The following is a 19,907-nucleotide window of genomic DNA, read 5'->3' as shown; positions in this document are numbered from 1 at the left end:
CTTGGGAAGCTACCTGTGCAGCTTCTCATTTGGGCAAATGGGCAATTCTTAATTTTAGAGAGAATCTACCATGTACTCTCCTCTCCATCCTTCAAAAATTGTGTTCCATCCTTAGTTTATGCCCTGGATTTATCATTAAATAAGGACAATCAATTGTTAAAATTAGTTACTAACAAATAAGAGATTGATTTGGGCTCTAGATGGACTACAAGAACAGAAGACCTGTAGGTGGTGTGACTGGTTTCCATGAACAGTAATTAACAACTGTACAATTTATCCTGGAGGATAATGGTCTGTAGGGCAACAGTATTAAACCTTGAGATGTGTGGCTTTATTCTGGGTGAAAGCTAACATAAAGTTCATTCTGACTTTCTAGGAAATGGCTAACTGCCAGGCTGTAGTCCTGTCTGTGGAAGATGATGTCGGGCAGAGAATTATCATTGAAGATCTATTAGAAGCCACTCGCAGCCCTGAGGTGGGAATGAGGCAGGCAGCAGCTGTCATTCTAAACATTTACTGCTCCAAATCAAAAGCAGACTGCACTGCCCATCTCAGGAACCTGGTCTCAGGCTTGATCAGACTTTTTAATGATACCAATCCTGTGGTTCTGAATGAAAGCTGGGATGCTCTCAATTCCATCACCAAGGTGAGATATGGGGCAGGGTTGTTGTAGCAATACAGGCTTGGGAGGGAATGGACTTGGTCAAATACTCTGACAAGAAAACACACTATTTTCACTGGTTTCAGAATTGCTGCCGTGTTAGTCTGTATCTGCAAAAAGAAAAGGAGAACTTGTGGCACCTTAGAGGCTAACCAATTTATTTGAGCATCAGCTTTCGTGAGCTACAGCTCACTTCATCGGTTGCTTATGCTCAAATAAATTGGTTAGTCTCTAAGGTGCCACAAGTCCTCCTTTTCTATTTTCACTGGAAATGAAGTCTTTGCAAAGATTGTAGTATTTTGAGGACTGCACTAGACTAGTAGTAGTATATATGAAAGGTCAGACATTCAGAGAGAGTGGGCATAGATAGCAGTGGCTTATCTCTTGGTAAACATGAGAGGAATTCAAAAATTGTGGTGATTAATGCTGTTACACATCTTTGCCCTTTCTGTCACTCCTACAGAAATTAGATGCTGGGAACCAGCTTGCCCTCATTGAGGATCTGCATAGGGATATTCGTATGGTAGGGAATGAAGCCAAAGGAGAACACATGCCAGGATTCTGTATTCCAAAGAAGGTAAATGATAAGTGTGTAGTGTGGGGCTGTGATTTACCACAATAATACTGTTGTTTCTTTCCAGTAACCTAGTTAATTTGATTTTTGTACCTATCAGAATATTGTAACACTGGAGCATTCCAGACTTTTAGGTGTAGAGACTTTCTATAGGTTACTGCTGTTACTTGATACCCCAGTTTGGGTTTCTGTTGTAAGTAACTATTTGACAACTCTATAATGCACATGAGTCATATTAGTTGTCTTTTTGGTGGACGTGTGAAACTGGACTTCTCTGCCAAATCTTTCAGGATTAAAATTTACTAAGCAGCGAGCAGTTTAGTGAGGCATAACTGCATGAAATCAAACTGAGCAAACGTACTTCTAATGGAAATAAAGATCAGTAGGAAATTGATAAGATATTTCCAAGCTTGCACTTCCAGTGGGAAGTGGGGGGAAAGTAGGTTAGGTGTTGTCTGCATTGTTGTTTTCTTGTTTGATTCCTGTGACAGGGAGTGACTTCTATTCTTCCGGTGCTGCGAGAGGGAGTTCTAACTGGTAACCCAGAGCAGAAAGAGGAAGCTGCAAAGGCCTTAGGACTAGTTATTAAACTGACCTCTGCTGAAGCCCTGAAACCCTCTGTCGTGAGCATTACTGGACCACTTATTCGGATATTGGGAGATCGGTTCAGTTGGAATGTCAAGGTGGCTTTGCTTGAAACATTAAGCCTTCTGTTGGCCAAGGTAAGATTCCAAATCATTGGTAAACTTCTTTGTTTTTCCTTTTTGTCAAGTCTGAACTCTCCAGATCTGTTAACCTTCTCTACGTAACCAAGTTACACTGGGCTTTTGTGTACCATGTTTAGTTACAAACAATACTCATGTCATGGGTGTGAAAACCTTCAGTGCTTAATTCTCTGCTTTCTGACAACTGAATTCAGTCCGAGCATGACTTTCCCATTTTTTTTTAGCTGTGTGTTAGGGAGATTCTTCATCTGGATGGGCAAGTGCTGATTTTATCATTTATATCTAAGTGCTGTTAGAAGAGACCACACTTTTTTTGATCTTCCCTGTCTAGTTTTTGTTTCACATTTGAGTGCACGTGATTCCCTCCCACCACCTAAATCTCTGCCTATACAGGTTGGGATTGCCCTGAAACCATTCCTGCCTCAGCTACAGACTACCTTCACCAAAGCGCTACAAGATTCAAACCGTGCTGTACGCCTTAAGGCTGCTGATGCACTCGGTAAATTGATTGCCATCCATATTAAAGTGGATCCTCTTTTTACCGAGCTGTTAAATGGGATCCGTTCCAGTGGGGATTCTAGCATCAGGTAAGCTGTGGAAAATGGGCAGGGCATGAACTACTTGGCAGTAGTGGGAAGAAAGGCAAGTTTAACTTTGTAAAAACACTCAATTAACGTCAGAGATTAGTTGTCTGTAGAGCAGAAGCCAAGGTTATATAAATACTATGAAAGACTCCAATAGTTTGTTTCCTATTTAGCATTTGTTTCAGTCCATATGGACTTGGTATTTTTTCCTAGTTCCAAGAATAAGTCCACCTATCAGTAAAATGCCCAACTCCCTAAGAAATGAGCCTCGTACTGGAGAAGATTTTCTCTCGTTGTGAATGGCCAAAGAGCCTTTCCAGCAGTAAGCATGACAATCAGATGTGAACCAATGCAGGCATTGTTTGGTGCTGATGGTTTCCTGCCCTTAGAGAAGCTCCATCCCCTTCAAATTTAGGCACACCCACCTTTGTGCTATTCATTGTGTATGTGAATCTGTTGTTGGCAGCCAGCTCCTTGTTCTTTGTTGACATTCTGTTCGGGGAAAACTACAGTCTTGAATTGTAACTTGTGGTTGTTCACTGCAGAGACACCATGCTGCAAGCGCTGCGATTTGTAACGCAAGGAGCTGGTGCTAAAGTGGACGCAACAGTTCGGAAGACCATCACCACAGCGCTTCTCGGAATCCTGGGACATGATGAGGTATTGCTGTGAAGGGCCCGTGGGGGACGTCTCATGCACTGTGTGTGTTTGTTTTTTAATTTAAACGCTGAGCTTTCTAACAGAATTGTTTCCTAAAATAGCTTCCTGGAGGAGTTACTAATAATACACTGGAAAGAGAGCTTCTGTAAAAGCAGGCTGAAGCTCTGCATTGCTCGCTAAACAGAATTTAATCTGTAAAACTGAAATCGCTTCAACACCTTACAGTATGTTGACTGAGAAGCAAATTTTATCCAGGAATAAGATACGTCCCTGGTCAATCTATTGTAACTCCTAAATTTTGTGAAATGAGTGTTTCCTTGGCTGCTTTGTGTGTTTGACCTTCTGTTCCCCACCAACATATTTGTTGAGGCAGCTAAAAACTATTCACTTACCATCAGCCGAAGGTAGGAAATATCCCAGCTGCACTGTAAAAGCATATGTGAAGTCTTAACATCTCCGTCAGTATAGATAACCTCAATGTGGTTATGCAGTTCCCTTTTTTCGGAGGGGTTACATTCTCACTGACAAAGAAATTATCCAGTTTTAAAGAGGCATGTGCTGCGTATGGCAGATTGCAACACTTACTCTGGAACCAACATAGCATTGCACCGCAAAATCAAAATTCACATTCTGTAGTAACTGCCCCCTTATTCTACATCCGTAAAACACAGGTTGCTGGCATGTTAGAGATGGAAAAACTCTCATTGCAATGTAAATATCATAGAATATCAGGGTTGGAAGGGACCTCAGGAGGTCATCTAGTCCAACCCCCTGCTCAAAGCAGGACCAGTCCAATCAATGTGTGGAGAATTGCAATGGCAAACTCATCATTTTGGCAAGCTAAAGTAACAACGGGTGCTAAAAGTTTTGAAGCAGGGCATCTTCACTGCAAAAGGGTATTTTGCAGGCGGACAGCAGGCACCACTGCTGTGTTTCCCAGCCTGTAAATCAAGAATTTGAGCTTTCCATGTCCACAAAAGGCTCTCTTAAATCACAGAGGTGAAAGCAAATGTGTTTTCCATGTGTATAACTCAATGCTTACATCAAGGCAGTGGTGCTGTACTTTGCACTGAGCTGACCATTTTGGCTGTGGGCTTGATTTTAAATTTTACTGCAGTGTACAAGAGAACTTGGAGTTGACTGAAATCAACAAATGGTGGGGGTGGGGAGCTGGCTGTGAAACCTTCATTTTCCTTTGTGTTTTTGTTTCAGAGCTTCTTTTGTCACTTAGACAATTTCCACTGAGAAGGCAATGTGTATCAAACTCCTCTAATCTTTGCCTTTCTCCCCCTCCTCTCCTTTGTAGGATGCTACCCGCATGGCGTCAGCTGGCTGTCTAGCAGAGCTGTGTGCATTTCTGTCAGAAGAAGAGCTCAGCACTGTTCTGCAGCAACACTTATTGGGTATGTCTGGCAGATAGTTGTAAATGTGTTCTGAAATAAACAGGGCGTTTTATTAATTATGAAATCTTAAACTGTGGAGAAGGCCCTAAGTACTGCAGAGTAGCACTTTCAGTCACTGGTCCCACAGGCTTTCGTGACTTGTGTTCTCAATTCTTAATGTTGAGCCTCTATTCTAGGGCCTCTATTGCACATTCCTCTGCTAGTCTCCCATTCATTAGTGTGCACTCTCATCCGCAGTGGGGCCTTGGATTACTCCTGTAATTTGAGACAGTCAGTGCTCCGTTACCCAAAGGGCAGGCAGAGTTGAATTGGGGATACATAGAACATGCAGAGTTGAATGGAGAAGCTATAGACACTAACATGTACAGCTGAGGTCTTAGTGTAGCAGACTGATGCAGCAGACCAAAAAGGTTAGAAACCTGTGTACTGTAAAAATACATTTTTATAGCAAGTTTTGAAACAGCTGCCACTTTTTGTGTCATTTGGCTGTAACATTGAGAGATTGTGGAATATCAATGCCCTAAGACTTCTAACTGCTCTTGGAGAATTAACTCCGTTGTCCTGGTTTCTGGCAAAAACATTAATTCTCCAGGAATGGTTAGTGGTCTGGGGGCATTACTATAGCATTCCACTCTGTGGAGTTAAAATGGGAATCTAGTGATTGGTTGCTATGAATCTATGAATTGCCAACAAATGTGTTTATTTCATTGAAGAGATGTAGCTTCACTAATGATGACAAGATCCTTTACATTTTTAAATTGTTACATGTCGGAGAATAATACCTAATTGAGATCATCCGAGGCAATGGGATGAGCATGGGGCTGGGAACCAGGAACTGCTAAATTGAATCCACAGCTATGCCAGACTCATTTTGTAGCCTTAAAATAAGTCGCTTCTTTGTTCCAGTTTCCATAGCTGCAAAATGGGTCTCACATGATCGAGTTGTTGGGTTTAATGTTAATGTTTGCATAGAGCTTTTTAAGCAAGGTATTATTGAAGTGTTTGTTTTTTTTATGAAAACAGACAGATGACAAAACTCATTTATATTTGGTATACTGGGTAGCAAGGCTCAATATTGCTCTCTCCCTCTTGCAGCGGATGTCTCTGGGATTGATTGGATGGTGAGGCATGGACAGAGCCTTGCACTGTCTGTGGCTATAAAGGTAGCTCCCAGCAGACTATGTGCCCCCAAATACTATAACAGCGTTCAGGAGAGGATCCTGAGCAACGCCACGGCAGACAGGGTAAGCACTATCTGAAGGCCATCCAGAGCATTTCCCGAGAGCTCTGTCTGTTGCACTGTAAACAGTTTAAAGCTTTGCAGACTCTCAGTGCTACCCAATAAAACTGGGACAGCCCTCAACCACACTCTGAAGAATGTACCATGAACAAAGAGAGAGTTCTGCACTTGAGCTCCTTGATTATTCTGATTCTCATCTGAGTTCCACTGTCCCTGGAAGTGGTTGGTGTGTGATGGTGTGTAAGTTGTTGAAAGTGCTCTTTGTTGTCTATATTTTAAATTTCACACTTCTGGAGTTCGTTTAATGTGCTGAACCCAGAGCATGTTTGGAAAGCACTTCAGATACAGGCTCATTCCTCTTTCCTCCGACCTTACTTCAGTGAAAGTTATTTACATTGCTGAAGCAGTTTTCAGCATGACCACACAACTGTCTGATCCTCCTATGATAAGTGCTCAAGTTAGGACTAGAATTACTAGGGAATGAGGGTCTCTTTCATCTTATGAAGAAGGTCTGTATGTAGGCTGACCATCATGGTGTGACTAATTAATACTTAGGAAAGATAAAGTAATAGTTGTGCATATTTAGCTTTGAGAGGCAGTGTAATCCTTAGCGATGGGACTCTGGATATATGATTTCTATTCTTTGCTTTTCTACTGACCTGCTGTACGACCTTGGGCAAGTAATTTGACCTCTCTCTGCCTCCGTTTCCCCTCCTTTCATTTATCTGTCTTGTCTGTTAGACTGTAAGCTCGTCAAGGCAGGGATTCGCTCTTACTCTGTGCATGTACAGTACCGAGCACATAAAGGCCTCTACACACTACTGTAATAATTATAATAACGAAAGTGCCCTGGTTCTCTTTGTGCTGCAGATCCCCATTGCAGTTAGTGGTATCAGAGGAATGGGTTTTCTTATGAAATACCACATAGAAACAGAAGGAGGAAATCTGCCTCCCAAACTTGCCAACCTTTTCATTAAGGTGAGCCCAAGAATGTGTCATTTAAGTTTTGTGCTACCTGAACTATTCTGCAAAGACCATAACCAATGGAATGTGGCCTGTATTGGGGTCAGCTGCAGAGGGTCATTGGCCAGTTGATGGTTTGGTCAATTAAACTCTCAGTACTAGTTGTAATATGAAGTAAAAGCAGTAAACTTGGACATCTTGTATTTTGAATCTGTGAACCCGGGAGTGCTTGAGCATCTAGATTTGTCTGCAACAAAGTACAAACAAAATGGTTTTTGATACCTTTTAGTTTTTAGAAGCCTGTGTATGTTCAGATAGTGTTAACAGCACAAAAAAAAGGGGCTTTACACTCAAACCTTCGCCTCCTGGTTATACTTTTACTAGTGCAGATAGATAGCAGGTACATAATATACATGTTGCAATAATGGTGACTTATAAAGGAATAAGTAAAAGAAAAATTGAGCTTTTGTAATTTTTTGCTGCTGCTTGCTGTATGAGGAAGACGTGAAAATGCCTTTTCCCCCCTTTTAATATTTCTGCCTTTTTTTTAAAACCTAGGAAATATCCAGAATGTTAACTCTCCTTCCCTGGTTTTGGTGCAGCACTTCCCACGTTTTGCAGCTCTCACCTCTTTTCTTATTAAAGAGGCGGTGTGTCAAAGATGTGTCATTAAAGATGTCTTTGTGTGTCAAAGAAGCTCTCACCTCTTTTCTCTACAATGTCCGTCACTGACGTTAAATAGATACTAACAAAAAACCTGAAGCAAACCAGAGTTTTAAAAAGTCTAAAAATCCCTTTCTCTCTGTTGCTCTGGTTTCAGTTTCTTAATGCGTCACCTTTTTACCAGGGTAGACAGGAGCTGAATTTCTAATGTGAAAACCAAGCAGAAGCCCTCTTGCCCCTTTTTCATTGGAAAAAAAAAAAAAACCTCTCAGGACTTTTTTATACAACATAAAGAAGCAAAATTGAAAAAAGACACAAGCTCAATTGTTTTCTTTGCCAGTCACCTTTAATTGGCAATAAAGACATTTATTTTTGTTTTCAGGATTTTTTTTCCTTTTTAATTTAAAAGCTCTGAAGCACATGATTAGGGCCCTACCAAATTCACGGTCTATTTCGGTCAATTTCATGGTCATAGGATTTAAAAAATCATAAGTTTCATGATTTCAGCTATTTAAATCTGAAATTTCATGGTTTTGTAATTGTATGGGTCCTGACCCAAGAAAGAGTTGTCAGGAGGTCACAAGGTTATTGTAGTAGGGTCGCGGTACTGCTACCCTTACTTCTGCGCAGCTGCTGGTGGGGCGTCGCCTTCAGAGCTGGACGCCCGGTCAACAGCCATCACTCTCCAGCCACCCAGCTCTGACGGCTGGCAGAAGTAAGGGTGGCAATACCACAACCCACCTAAAATAATCTTGTGACCCCCCCTGCAACTCTCTTCTGGGTCACGATCCCCAATTTGAGAAACGCTGGTCTCCCCTGTGAAATATGTATAATATAGGGTAAAAGCACTCAAAAGACCAGATTTCACAGTCCATGACGTGTTTGTCATGGCCCTGAATTTGGTAGGGCCCTACACATGATATAGACCACAGTGGCTTCAAAGCAGCTCCTGTTATGTGAAAGCATATCAGAAAGTATTAGACATCCAACATTTGTAGCCCTTACATTTAATTTGTATGACACATTATCATGTACTGTGGTATAAATATGCTGTTAATACACATGAATATTGTGATAAAACCAGTGTGGTGCACAGTAAATCATAAATTGGTTAAGGTTAAAAAGAACAGAAGGGGCAAGTTCATATTAAAAATTAAAGGTTGTAAAACTCATTTAAAAAAGGCAACGGTGACCCATAGCCACTGCTCTGACATGTCAGGCTTCAGACTGTCCCAGGCTTTTATTGGAAAATGAAAACGACCAAAAAGAGGACATTTAATGGAAACACTCAAATTCTCAACTGTTGCTGTGCTAGTGGTCATTGCTGTTTCCTGAAGTAGCTGCAGGGAAACCACAGGACCTGCAGACAACCACAAGCTGCAAAACTTTTATTTTAAAAAGGTGTATTGTTGTCAAGTTACAATCCTGACTTATTCTCATTTAACAGTTTGCTTAAACTTGTTGGTAGATAATGAAAAACAGAAATGTACTGTGGGGAGAATGAGGAGCATCTGCAGTTCTGTCCGTGCTTGTAGTCTTTAGTTTAGCTTCCCTATCAAAAAGGTAAATTGAAATTAAGGATGTCTTTGTGTGTCAATCAGTGTCTCCAGAATCCATCCAGTGACATCAAGTTAATTGCAGAAAAGATGATCTGGTGGGCGAATAAAAATCACCTCCCCTCTATGGATCCTCAAACAATTAAACCAATCCTCAAAGCACTTCTGGACAATACAAAAGACAAAAACACCAGTGTGAGGGCCTACAGTGACCAAGCCATAGTTAACCTCCTGAAGATGAGAGAGGGCGAAGAAGTGCTTCAGGTATGAACAAGAAACACTTTGCTACCTAGTGGAAGGCCATATCATGTTGTGTTGCATACGAGTAACCTAAATATTGTTGTGGGTGGAGCCTTTTATCTTTGAATATATAAATGAATCTCTTGCGGTATAAAATATTACAATTGATGGATGTGGGGCGGGTGGAATGGGGAATGTTTCTTGGGTTAGCATCTAATTCTTCATCCTAGATCAATATTCTCATACAAACTTCCATATTTCTCCACTTGGCTATCTTGGGCATACATGGTTACAATGCGGTAATATATATCACTAAAATGTATCAAGCTAACTTCCCTTCTGTACCCAACAATTAATAGCCACATCTTTAGAATGCTATTAGGCTTTGCCATGCTGTTGATTATAATAAGGGTCATCTGTATATGAACATATTTCTGTAGTAGTTGCGCTCTGAGCTGTTGTAGGATGGATGAAACATTCCTTTGCGTGTCAATGTCCAGAATTCTTTTCCAGCTCTAAGGTATTTTTATTTAGTGCTTATGTCTGAATTTGTGGAACCAGCTGAAATGCTTTGATGTGCTTGTAAGTGTGTAAGAATTTTTCTTTGTGTGTTTCTTGTTTGAAATTCATAGACTTTAAGGCCAGAAGGGATCATCATAATCATTTAGTCTAGTGGTCCCCAAACATTTGAGGGTCACACCCCCACACATACCCCGCTGGGAGCTGGGCCATGCCTGTGGGTGGCGGTTGAGAGAGATGCAGATGGGTAAGGGGACTGAGGCTGGGGCTGCAGCTAGGGGTGGGTCTGGTGCCGGAACAGAGCTGTGGCCAAGGCTGGGGGATGGCGTGGGGCCGGGAGCGGAGCCATGGCTAGGGGTGGGACCTGAGCAGAACTGGGGGGGGGGGGCGCCAGAGCATTCCCTCCCCACCCCCACCCAATGGTTCTCCATGCCCTGCTAAGGGAGGCATGCCCTACACTTTGAGGACCTCTGTTGTAGTCTGAACTGCACATCACAGGCCATAGAAATTTAAAGATTTCAAGTTACAGAGAATCCACCATTTACTCTAATTCAAACCACCAAGTGACCTGTGTCCGACGCTGCAGAGGAAGGCGAAAAACACCTAAAGTCTCTGCCAGTATAACCTGGGAGAAAATCCCTTCCTAACCCCAAATATGATGATCAGAGCATATGGGTGAGACTCACCAGCCAGACACCTGAGAGAGAATTCTCTGTAGTAACTCAGTCCTCCCCATCTAAGGTCCCATTTCTGGCAGTTGAGGATATTTGCTACTCGCAGTCACAGATGGGCCATGTACCATTGTAGGCAGTTCCATCATACCATCCCCTCCCTAAACTTATCAAGCTCAGTCTTGAAACAAGTTTGGGTTTTTTTGCCCCCTCTTCTCGCCGTGGAAGGCTGTTCCAGAACTTCACTCCTCTGATGGTTAGAAACGTGGTCTAATTTCTAGCCTAAATTTGTTGGTGGCCAGTTTTATATCCATTTGTTCTTGCATCAACATTGGCACTTAACTTAAATAACTCCTCTATCTCCCTGGTGTTTATCCCTCTGCTGTAGATATAGAGCGCCTCCCCTCAGCCTTCGTTTGTTTAAGCTAAACAAGCCCAGCTCCATAAGTCTCCTCTTGTTAGCTAGGTTCTCCTTTCCTCTGATCATAGGAGTAGCCCTTCTCTGCACCTGTTCCAGTTTGAATTCATCTTTCTTAAACATGGGAGACCAGAATTGCACACAGTATTCCAGATGAGATCTCACCACTACCCTTGTCCAATGATAATACTTCCTGGAAATACCATGTTTGATGCGAAGACTGCATTGGCCTTCTTCACGGCTGCATCACATTGGCAGCCAGTAGTCATCCTTTGATCAACCAATACACCCAGATCATAAGAACATAAGAATGGCCATACTGGGTCAGACCAAAGGTCCATCCAGCCCAGTATCCTGTCTACCGACAGTGGCCAATGCTAGGTGCCCCAGAGGGAGTGAACCTAACAGGTAATGATCAAGTGATCTCTCTCCTGTCATCCATCTCCACCCTCTTCTTCCTCTTCCTGTCACTTCCAATGCATCCCAGTTTATAGCAAAAATTCTTGTTGTTGGCCCCTAAATGCATGACTTTGCACTATTAAATTTAATCCTATTTCTATTACTCCAGTTTTCAAAGTCATCCAAATCTTCTTGTATAATATTCCAGTCGTCCTCTATTAACTATACCTCCCAACTTTTTGTCATCTGCAAATTTATTAGTACACTCCTCCTTTTTTACCAAGGTCATTCATGAAAATGTGAAATAAGATTGGTCCCAAGACTGATCCCTAAGAATCTCCACTAGTCACCTCGCTCCAGTCTGACAAGTCACCTTTCAGCATGGCCTGTTGTAGTCTTCTCTTTAACCAGTTCCTTACCTACATTTTAATTCTTGTTTTAATCTCCATCTTTTCCAATTTAACTAATTTCCCATGTGGAACTGTATCAAATGGCTTACTGAAATCCAGATAGATTATATCTACTGTATTTCCTTTGTCTAGAAAATTGGTTATTTTATCAAAAAAAGAGATCAGGGTAGTCTAGCACAATCTACCTTTGATAAAACCATGTTGTATTTTATCCCAATTTCCATTTACCTGTATGTCCTTAACTAATTTCTCTTTCAAAATTTGTTTTAAGACCTTGCATACAATTGAGGTCAAATGAATGGGCCTGTAGTTTCTCAGAGCATTTTTGTTCATTCTTAAATTATACAACATACAATTGCAGAGAGCTTTGTGTCCAGTGGTATTCTCATCTGTTCATATTAGACTTAACCAGAAGAATTTGTGGCAATGTTGAGTATTTCCAAACAGGTTTTATTTAGTCTGTAACCCTTAATCTTGCTCTCCATACCAAGGATGTTGTTAAACTCTCAATTCTAGTCCTAAAAAAAAAAAATTAAAAATGCACACCTGTTTAATTATAAAGAGAGAGAACTTTGAATGCAAGAAGCTAGACAGATCAATTATGTATGAAAAGCAAGATTTTTATGTTTGACTCCTAACTGAATTTTATTCATTAGATCTGTTGGGAGAAGAATTACAAGAGTTTTCTTCAATACAGCTGTAAATTTGGGTATAAATTTAGCCAGTGTTTATGTTCTGACACACCCTGTAAGATACTGAATTTTTTTAATGCTTTTTTTGGGAATAGAAAAAAATAGATAAGGGCTAATATAGCATTAGGAGTGAATGCTTTTATTGGTATTATCTTCTTCCTCTTTCCATAGTCTGTCTCCAAGATCCTAGATGCTGCCAGTCTGGAGCTGCTGAATGAGAGCTGCAGGAGATCTCTGAAGAAGCTTGCCAGCCAGGCTGATTCTGTTGAACAGATCGATGACACTATATTGACGTGATATTTAAGATCCCGAAGAAAAGAAAACACTGAACCAACAGCTGCATCAGCATTTCAACTCAAAAACCAATGTTAAATGTTTTCATTTTTGAAAATGTTAATTCCGATGGGGGCTTATGAAAAGGGCTCCCAGAGAGTATTTTAATATCAAAAATATACCAGAATAGCCTTAATTAGACCTACATTCACTAAAAATTGAAAATTTGGTCCCCTTTTTGAAACTGAATGCACAAGAGACCATCATACCAATCAGTATCAGTTAATTGTAACTGATTGTGAGGTGTGTCTTGAGCATCAAGCCTGTGCGTGAAACCCGTTTCCTTCTCAGAAGTGTGTAAAAGCTCTAGTAAAGGAGCTTACACTGGTCTTTTCCACAGATCTTGTGCAGAGGAAATAGAAATCTGTGGAAGTTAAAACGTAATGTTTTTGTGTACTAACTTGTGGTGGTTCTGAAGACTGAAAATCCCTGTAAAACTACTATTTAAAATAGCCTTAGAAATTTCAAATGCAAAAGGGGGATTAAATGCAGATTGTTTGAAGATGGAACGTTTAATAAAGGCTTTGAATTTAATGCTGATGATGAAAGCATTTTTCTTTCTACAAAAGTATATTGTTTAAATGTAGAGCCATCTTATGCCAGGTATATGGGAAAAGTTTTCCCATGATGCGTGTACTTTTTGAGCCATTTTTTTCAAGAGATATTTGGAGCACTAATTTTTTAGTGTACATAACATTGCAATGAACAAAAGACCTTTCCAATATTGAAACAAGCTGGGGGGTTTGGAACCAAGGCAAGACTAACACAATTTTAAAAAAACCTGACAAGTACTGATTTCAACTCAGTAACTACATTCCCTAGCTCCCACAATTCTGTTGGTCAGTGGCATCTTGAACATACCGTCTTCAGTTGCCCAACTGTTGAACATAACAGGCCTCCACTTTTGTGACCTCTAACACTTGGTAGTGAATTAAGATTAGTACTAGTTTTAACAAGATTGATTTTTTTTTTTTTGGTCATTTTTCTGGTCATTGAACTCTGATCTGAGTTATTCATCTAGCAAGATCCACTTCAGGAATTTATAGTTCACCAATACTGTTGGCCCCATATACAGAGAGACATCAGAAAGCTCTGGTAGCAGGAAGCTGAGGTATTTTTGGAAGATAAAGTGAGATTTTTGTGTTCTCTAAGATTGTTAAACAAACCATATCTATTTTATCGGATAAAAAATGGTGAAGCCTAAGAAATGCAGAGCACTAAGAACTTTTGTTTGAAATATGAAAAGAGACTGCTTTGACTCCTCAAAAAGCAATGAAATTTATGGGCTCAAATCAGGATGAATGGATAAGTGTGTTCAGTCCCATACATTGAAGTTGTTTATCTGATCATACAATCTGGAGTAATCCCATGTGGTTATTAATGCTGATTCATAGATACTAAGGTCAGAAGGGACCATTATGATCATCTAGTCTGACCTCCTGAATGGCCACAGAATTTCACCCACCCACTCCTGCAAAAAACCTCTCACCTATGTCTGAGCTATTGAAGTCCTCAAATCGTGGTTTAAAGACTTCAAGGAGCAGAGAATCCTCCAGCAAGTGACCCAAGCCCCATGCTACAGAGGAAGGCGAAAAACCTTCAGGGCCTCTTCCAATCTGCCTTGGAGGAAAATTCCTTCCCGACCCCAAATTTGGCGATCAGCTAAACCCTGAGCATATGGGCAAGATTCACCAGCCAGATACTACAGAAAATTCTTTCCTGGGTAACTCAGATTCCACCCCATCTAACATCCCATCACAGGCCATTAGGCCTATTTACCATGAATATTTAATTGCCAAAACCATGTTATCCCATCATACCATCTCCTCCATAAACTTACCGAGTTTAATCTTAAAGCCAGATAGATCTTTTGCCCCCACGGCTTCCCTTGGAAGGCTGATCTTCTGTAGCTGCCATGATGATGGGAGTAAGTAGGAAAGGGCTTGATGATCTGGACCATACCAATACTGAAACTTAGTCAGGAATTAAAAACAGATACTAAAATAGAAAGAAATATCCCCTAGGGTGGCCTTTTTGGAGGGTTGGGTTTTTCTGTTCAAGAGTGTATTGCTTCAAAATCTGACAAAATGATCTTACTCTCCCCTGAAGTGTCCATAATATGATTTGTGATCCTGCAGGATGAGATGTGTGCTATATAATTTAATTATTTGACTCCCCTATGGTGACTTTATTCTATATCATGTTTCTACTTTGTTTTGGTAAAAGTTGGTGAATTGTATGTTTCTTGAATGAACAGAAATTAATGAACATGACTAAACATAGTCATAAAAGGGTGAAATTTACCCTAGTGCTGTGAAGGGCCTAAATGCTGAGGTCTTTTGCAGGCTCACTGCATTAGAGTGAATTTCACCCATTATGCATGGAGTTGTATTTTGTTAGTAGATGTTATGCACTGAAACAGACTTTAAAAAGTTAATATCGTCCAAAAGGTACAAAACAGCAGACAGCAAAATGTTCAATGGATGTACTGAAAGTGCACCTATGTCATTATAGTAGACAGGCAGAAAAGGGAGGAGAATGCAGCAGATTCCCTAAAGAAGGGTGGCTAGATCATTCAGTAATTGAGAGCACTGGTCCTACACACACATCATGCACACTCTCTCTTCATGATTTATATATGTTAGTCTCCACTTGCAAAAACAACTAGAAGAAAATTATACTTACAGTTTAAAAATTACTGTTGGCATGTGAGTAAAAGTTGGACATGGTCAATGAAGGATACCTATGATTCTCATTATGTTGTAGCTTGTAAATTAAGGGATCCAATTTTTATTGGCGGAATTAAATATTAAATTTTAAAGCCACTACATACACTTTTCTCCTTGTATAGTGTCAAGTGAAAAAATATGGTGAATGAATACAGTCTCATTTCAGGAAAGACTATATGAATTCATCTGTGTTTTTAAGAAGATTAAGGTAACTTTCAATATTCTATTTAACTATTTTAAAAAAAAGTTTAAAGCTGGCTTTAGTCATCTTGATTTGTGTTTCTGACTATGTAGAATACATTTTGATGAATAAACAGATAACGTATAGTCAACCAGAAATAAAAACACTCACCAATTTTACCATAACACAGAAATTAAACCTGATCAGTGGGTAAACCTGATGCGAACTGGAGATGAGAGAACTATTTATTTCATGTCAGACATAGATGTCTTGCAAAAATCACTCTTCAATGGAAGAGAAGATATTCCTACCACTGATGAAACAAACAGCCTTGAACTGCCAAGTTACTGTCAGGGGCAGCTGAACTATATGCAGATCAAGACAAGCACACAGGAATGTATGGGAGAGATGTTTAAACTTGCAAGATACTTAATCCTTCTTCAATGGAAAAAAGAAAAAAAATGGCGATAGTGTAAAATCTTCAAATGTTTGGATTTCTAAATAATTGAATCTCATTTTATGGAAAAGCTGTTCTGTAAAACTGATACTGTTGTGAAATGTCCATGTTGCAGTAGTAATGGTGTTAACAAGCCCCAAGCATTCAAAATCAGGAGGCAGGCTCTATGAAGATTAAAAATAAATACACTTGGGAGGCTTTATTTGCCTCTTGTTGTTTGAGCATTTGGGGTGTAGGTTGGTTATGTTTTCAAGCTTTTCTCCACAACCATGTGGTCTTGAAATTCACTTTAAAAAAATTCAAGCTGAGATTCTCAAGACTCCGGGAACTGGGACTTTACGAAAAACTCCAAATAGTGCAAGATTTGTAATTATAATCACAAGCATTGATGACACTGCTAAAGGGAAATATACAGTGGGAGTTGTTTTTATGTGCCAAAAACCTTCACTACTGGAGCTGCCTTTCTGGTCCTTGATGGGCATGATTAATCCAATAGTCTTTTCCAGAGTAATTGATTAACTGCATACAAATAGGAAAATACTGGCAGTACTATTATAATATCTGTCTCATTATAGGTGATAGGAAAAGAATCCTAAAGGTGCAATGTATAATAAAGGCAACAAGATTCTGATCCTTCATGATCTAAGCCGCCTCATACTAGTGTGGTAAAAGAAATTTAAACCCCTCAAGTGAGCTGTCAAGGTTCCTTCCCCACTCTGAACTTTAGGGTACAGATGTGGGGACCTGCATGAAAACCTCCTAAGCTTACTTTTACCAGCTTAGGTTAAAACTTCCCCAAGCTACAAACTATTTTACCTTTTGCCCTTGGACTTTTGCTGCCACCAACAAATGTCTAACCGGTATTTATTATTGGGAAAGAGTTCATTTGGAAACGTCTTTCCCCCCCAAATCCTCACCAAAACTTTATACCCCCCTTCCTGGGGAAGGCTTGATAAAAATCCTTACCAATCTGCATAGGTGACCACAGACCCAAACCCTTGGATCTTAAGAACAATGAAAAAATAATCAGGTTCTTAAAAGAAGAATTTTAATAGAAGAAAAAGTAAAAAGAATCACCTCTGTAAAAAAGGATGGTAAATACCTTACAGGGTAATTAGATTCAAAACACAGAGAATCCTTCTAGGCAAAACCTTAAGTTACAAAAAGACACAAAGACAGGAATATCCATTCCATTCAGCACAGCTTATTTTCTCAGCCATTTAAACAAACAGAATCTAACACCTATCTAGCTAGATTACTTACTAAGTTCTAAGACTCCATTCCTGTTCTGTCCCTGGCAAAAGCATCACACAGACAGACCCAGACCCTTTTTTTTTAATGACATGAGCATTTTGAGAAGTAAGCATAGAAACAGCTATATTTTCAGTAAACATGTCATTTGTAGAAACATCATATTGATCTGATTTCAGAGACATTGAAATCAATGGGAACTGCAGGTGCTTAGCACCTCTACAACTCAGATCATGTTTCTTTTAGGCCATTAAGTATGGTATGGTCCTACTACAAAAAAATCCTCAAAGGTAAAACAATCCTGTCCCCTAAATGACACAAGTAGAAGACTGATTCAACTACATTCTGTTTCTCACAAATGTTATGAGTCACAGCATTTTTCAGTTTAACTCTCCTTGTTTGCCAGGCCCTCTGTCTCTTGCTAAGCTGTAGACACTTACCTCAGTGACACATGGGTTGTATTTTTTTTTCAGTGCTAATTATACTTGTTCCGATTTTAAATAGTACACATAAGTAATGTATTTGTGAGGGTTAATAAATTGTAAACATATGGTTAAATCCAGTAATCAGCTCAGTTTATTGAACTACTAACTTGTGTCAATATTTTGGCTTGAATCTGTGCTAAACAAAATTTGACATTCCTGTAATTGCTTTGAAGACACATCCAGTATCTAGGACATTGATTATAGCTGTTTCTTCATCTCCTGCTAGTGCATCTCTGCAGTGTATGCCTAAAAATTTATAAGTGAAAAAAATCCTGAATAAACGCTAAGCAAAGACACACTCATGGACTTTAAGGCCTGAAGGGACCATCATGATCCTCTAGTCTGCCCTCTTGCAGATTGCAGGCCACAGAATCTCACCCATCCACTTCTATAATAGACCTCCTAACTAGGGTTACCAGATAGCAACTGTGAAAAAACAGGAGGGGGAGGCGGGGTTATAGGTGCCTATGAAAAAAAAAAAGTCCCTAAAAATGGGACTGTCCCTTTAAAAACGGGACATTTGGTCACCCTAACCTCTGGCTGAGTTACTTGAGTCCTCAAATCGTGATTTGAAGACTTCAAGTTAAAAGGAATATTAGTTTTGGCTCTAACACCAACAAGAACAATATTTCTATAGAAAAATAACTTGGGAAAATACTGTTAAAGCAAAGGCTTCTGTGAATAATTTTTAAAATTTTGTTAGTCTTTGTCAGACCCTCTGTCCCAGCTCTACCTGAAAATTTTCAGGTATGTGTGAACCTTACTTTGCAATTGCAATAGTCATTACAAGTGTGCTCATATAGAAGCCTCGCTGTGAGTTAATCTAGCAGAAAAAACAGAATACCACAGTGACCTCCATCTCTGAAAAAAGAAGGTGGCTGCAGGACAAATGGAACCCCGTCTTGTATACCTTTCCATGGAAGATGGATGACTCATTGTACAGCTTCATAGGGTGCAGCTGCATACAAAAAAATGACTGTTGTAAGTATTATTGGACCATATCTCCATATAAGAGTAGGCATAGCCTTGCACTTTACCATAGGCCACTCCTGTTTAGCAAAAAGAGCAGCAGTCCATGGGCTCCATCTGCATATTGGATTATTGCAGAGGTGGGTCTTCTTCATGCTCCATGGATTTCAGTGTATGAAGAATGAGGTAGCTGCAGGCCCACTTGCAGAGCTATGCAGGACCAGGCGTTGTCTCAACTGCACAGGGATGCATCTTTCTATTAAGAATGAGAACTTCATTCCAGAGCTGCCAAGGACCCCTTTGCCGTATGACCCATGAGGGCATTTCAGAAGCTGTCAGGGGCCATGCTGCCTGAGAGAGAACGGTAGGAGCAGGTTTTGGTGTGGACTGCTTGGGAGGGAGGCTATTCCAGCATATGGAACGCAATAGCAGCTGCAGGGCTGCCAATGGTTTCAATAGTTGGTGTTTTTTTTCCTTAAACCCTCAGCTCCCGGAGTCATGTGACTGGTACTCTCAGCCTCTATTTTTAAAGAAAGGCGGCAAGCTCCTTCGCAGAGCTTCTCATGGCTGCTTGAAAACGTGACCCTCCCCCCAAGGCTCGGAAGCCAAACGGCAAATAGAGCCCAGCGTTCAGTGTTTTTGTTAAAAACCCCACCATTTTGTAGCCTCTCTCATGTTTGACTGGGGCCCTGTCTCAAGGTCGGGTGAGGGTGGCCGGGTGAGGCAGGTGGGAGCCATGGGCCTTGGCTCTGCAACCTGTCATTGGGCAGCCCACTCATCAGAGTGGAGGGGGCCTCTGCGGTGGCTCCCTGCTATGAGGCAAAGGTGGGTAAGGCCCTGGCACCGCAGGTCCCAAGGGCTGGGGGCCTGTCTGAGGAAGACGGTGGGATTCCTGTGGGGGAGGGACACTGCCTCCTGACTGTGAAATGAGCGCCAAAACTACTTGAGTGGACTTGCGCCCTTCACTACGCATGCGCCGGAACACAGCCGAGTCGGGCGCCAGAAAGCGCATGCGTCCTTGAGCCCCTCACTAGCCTCGGAGTGACACGGGCGTAAGCGGACAGGTAGAGGGAGGAAGTGAGCGTTCGTTCAGGGGGCTGATAGGGCGGGGAGGCACTGCGCCT

The 19,907-nt window shown here is 40.8% G+C and overlaps 1 protein-coding gene across 1 annotated transcript in view; it reads left to right on the top strand.

Moving 5' to 3' along the window:
• Positions 1–13,245, top strand: part of GCN1 (GCN1 activator of EIF2AK4) — a 61,775-nt gene extending 48,530 nt beyond the window's left edge. Inside the window, exons 49-58 of the mRNA XM_084648875.1 lie at positions 377–646; positions 1,125–1,238; positions 1,727–1,957; positions 2,354–2,547; positions 3,090–3,204; positions 4,511–4,607; positions 5,703–5,851; positions 6,718–6,825; positions 9,075–9,293; positions 12,550–13,245. Coding sequence (XP_084505001.1) covers positions 377–646; positions 1,125–1,238; positions 1,727–1,957; positions 2,354–2,547; positions 3,090–3,204; positions 4,511–4,607; positions 5,703–5,851; positions 6,718–6,825; positions 9,075–9,293; positions 12,550–12,675 — 1,623 coding nt within the window. The 3' untranslated portion in view covers positions 12,676–13,245. The remainder of the gene's footprint in view (positions 1–376; positions 647–1,124; positions 1,239–1,726; positions 1,958–2,353; positions 2,548–3,089; positions 3,205–4,510; positions 4,608–5,702; positions 5,852–6,717; positions 6,826–9,074; positions 9,294–12,549) is intronic.
• The last annotated feature ends 6,662 nt before the right edge of the window (positions 13,246–19,907 follow it).

Source organism: Lepidochelys olivacea (genome assembly GCF_965140295.1).
Source record: "Lepidochelys olivacea isolate rLepOli2 genome assembly, chromosome: 15".
Classification (NCBI taxonomy): domain Eukaryota; kingdom Metazoa; phylum Chordata; order Testudines; family Cheloniidae; genus Lepidochelys; species Lepidochelys olivacea.
Note: the sequence above shows the minus strand (reverse complement) of the source record. Positions and strands in the feature narration are given on the sequence as shown.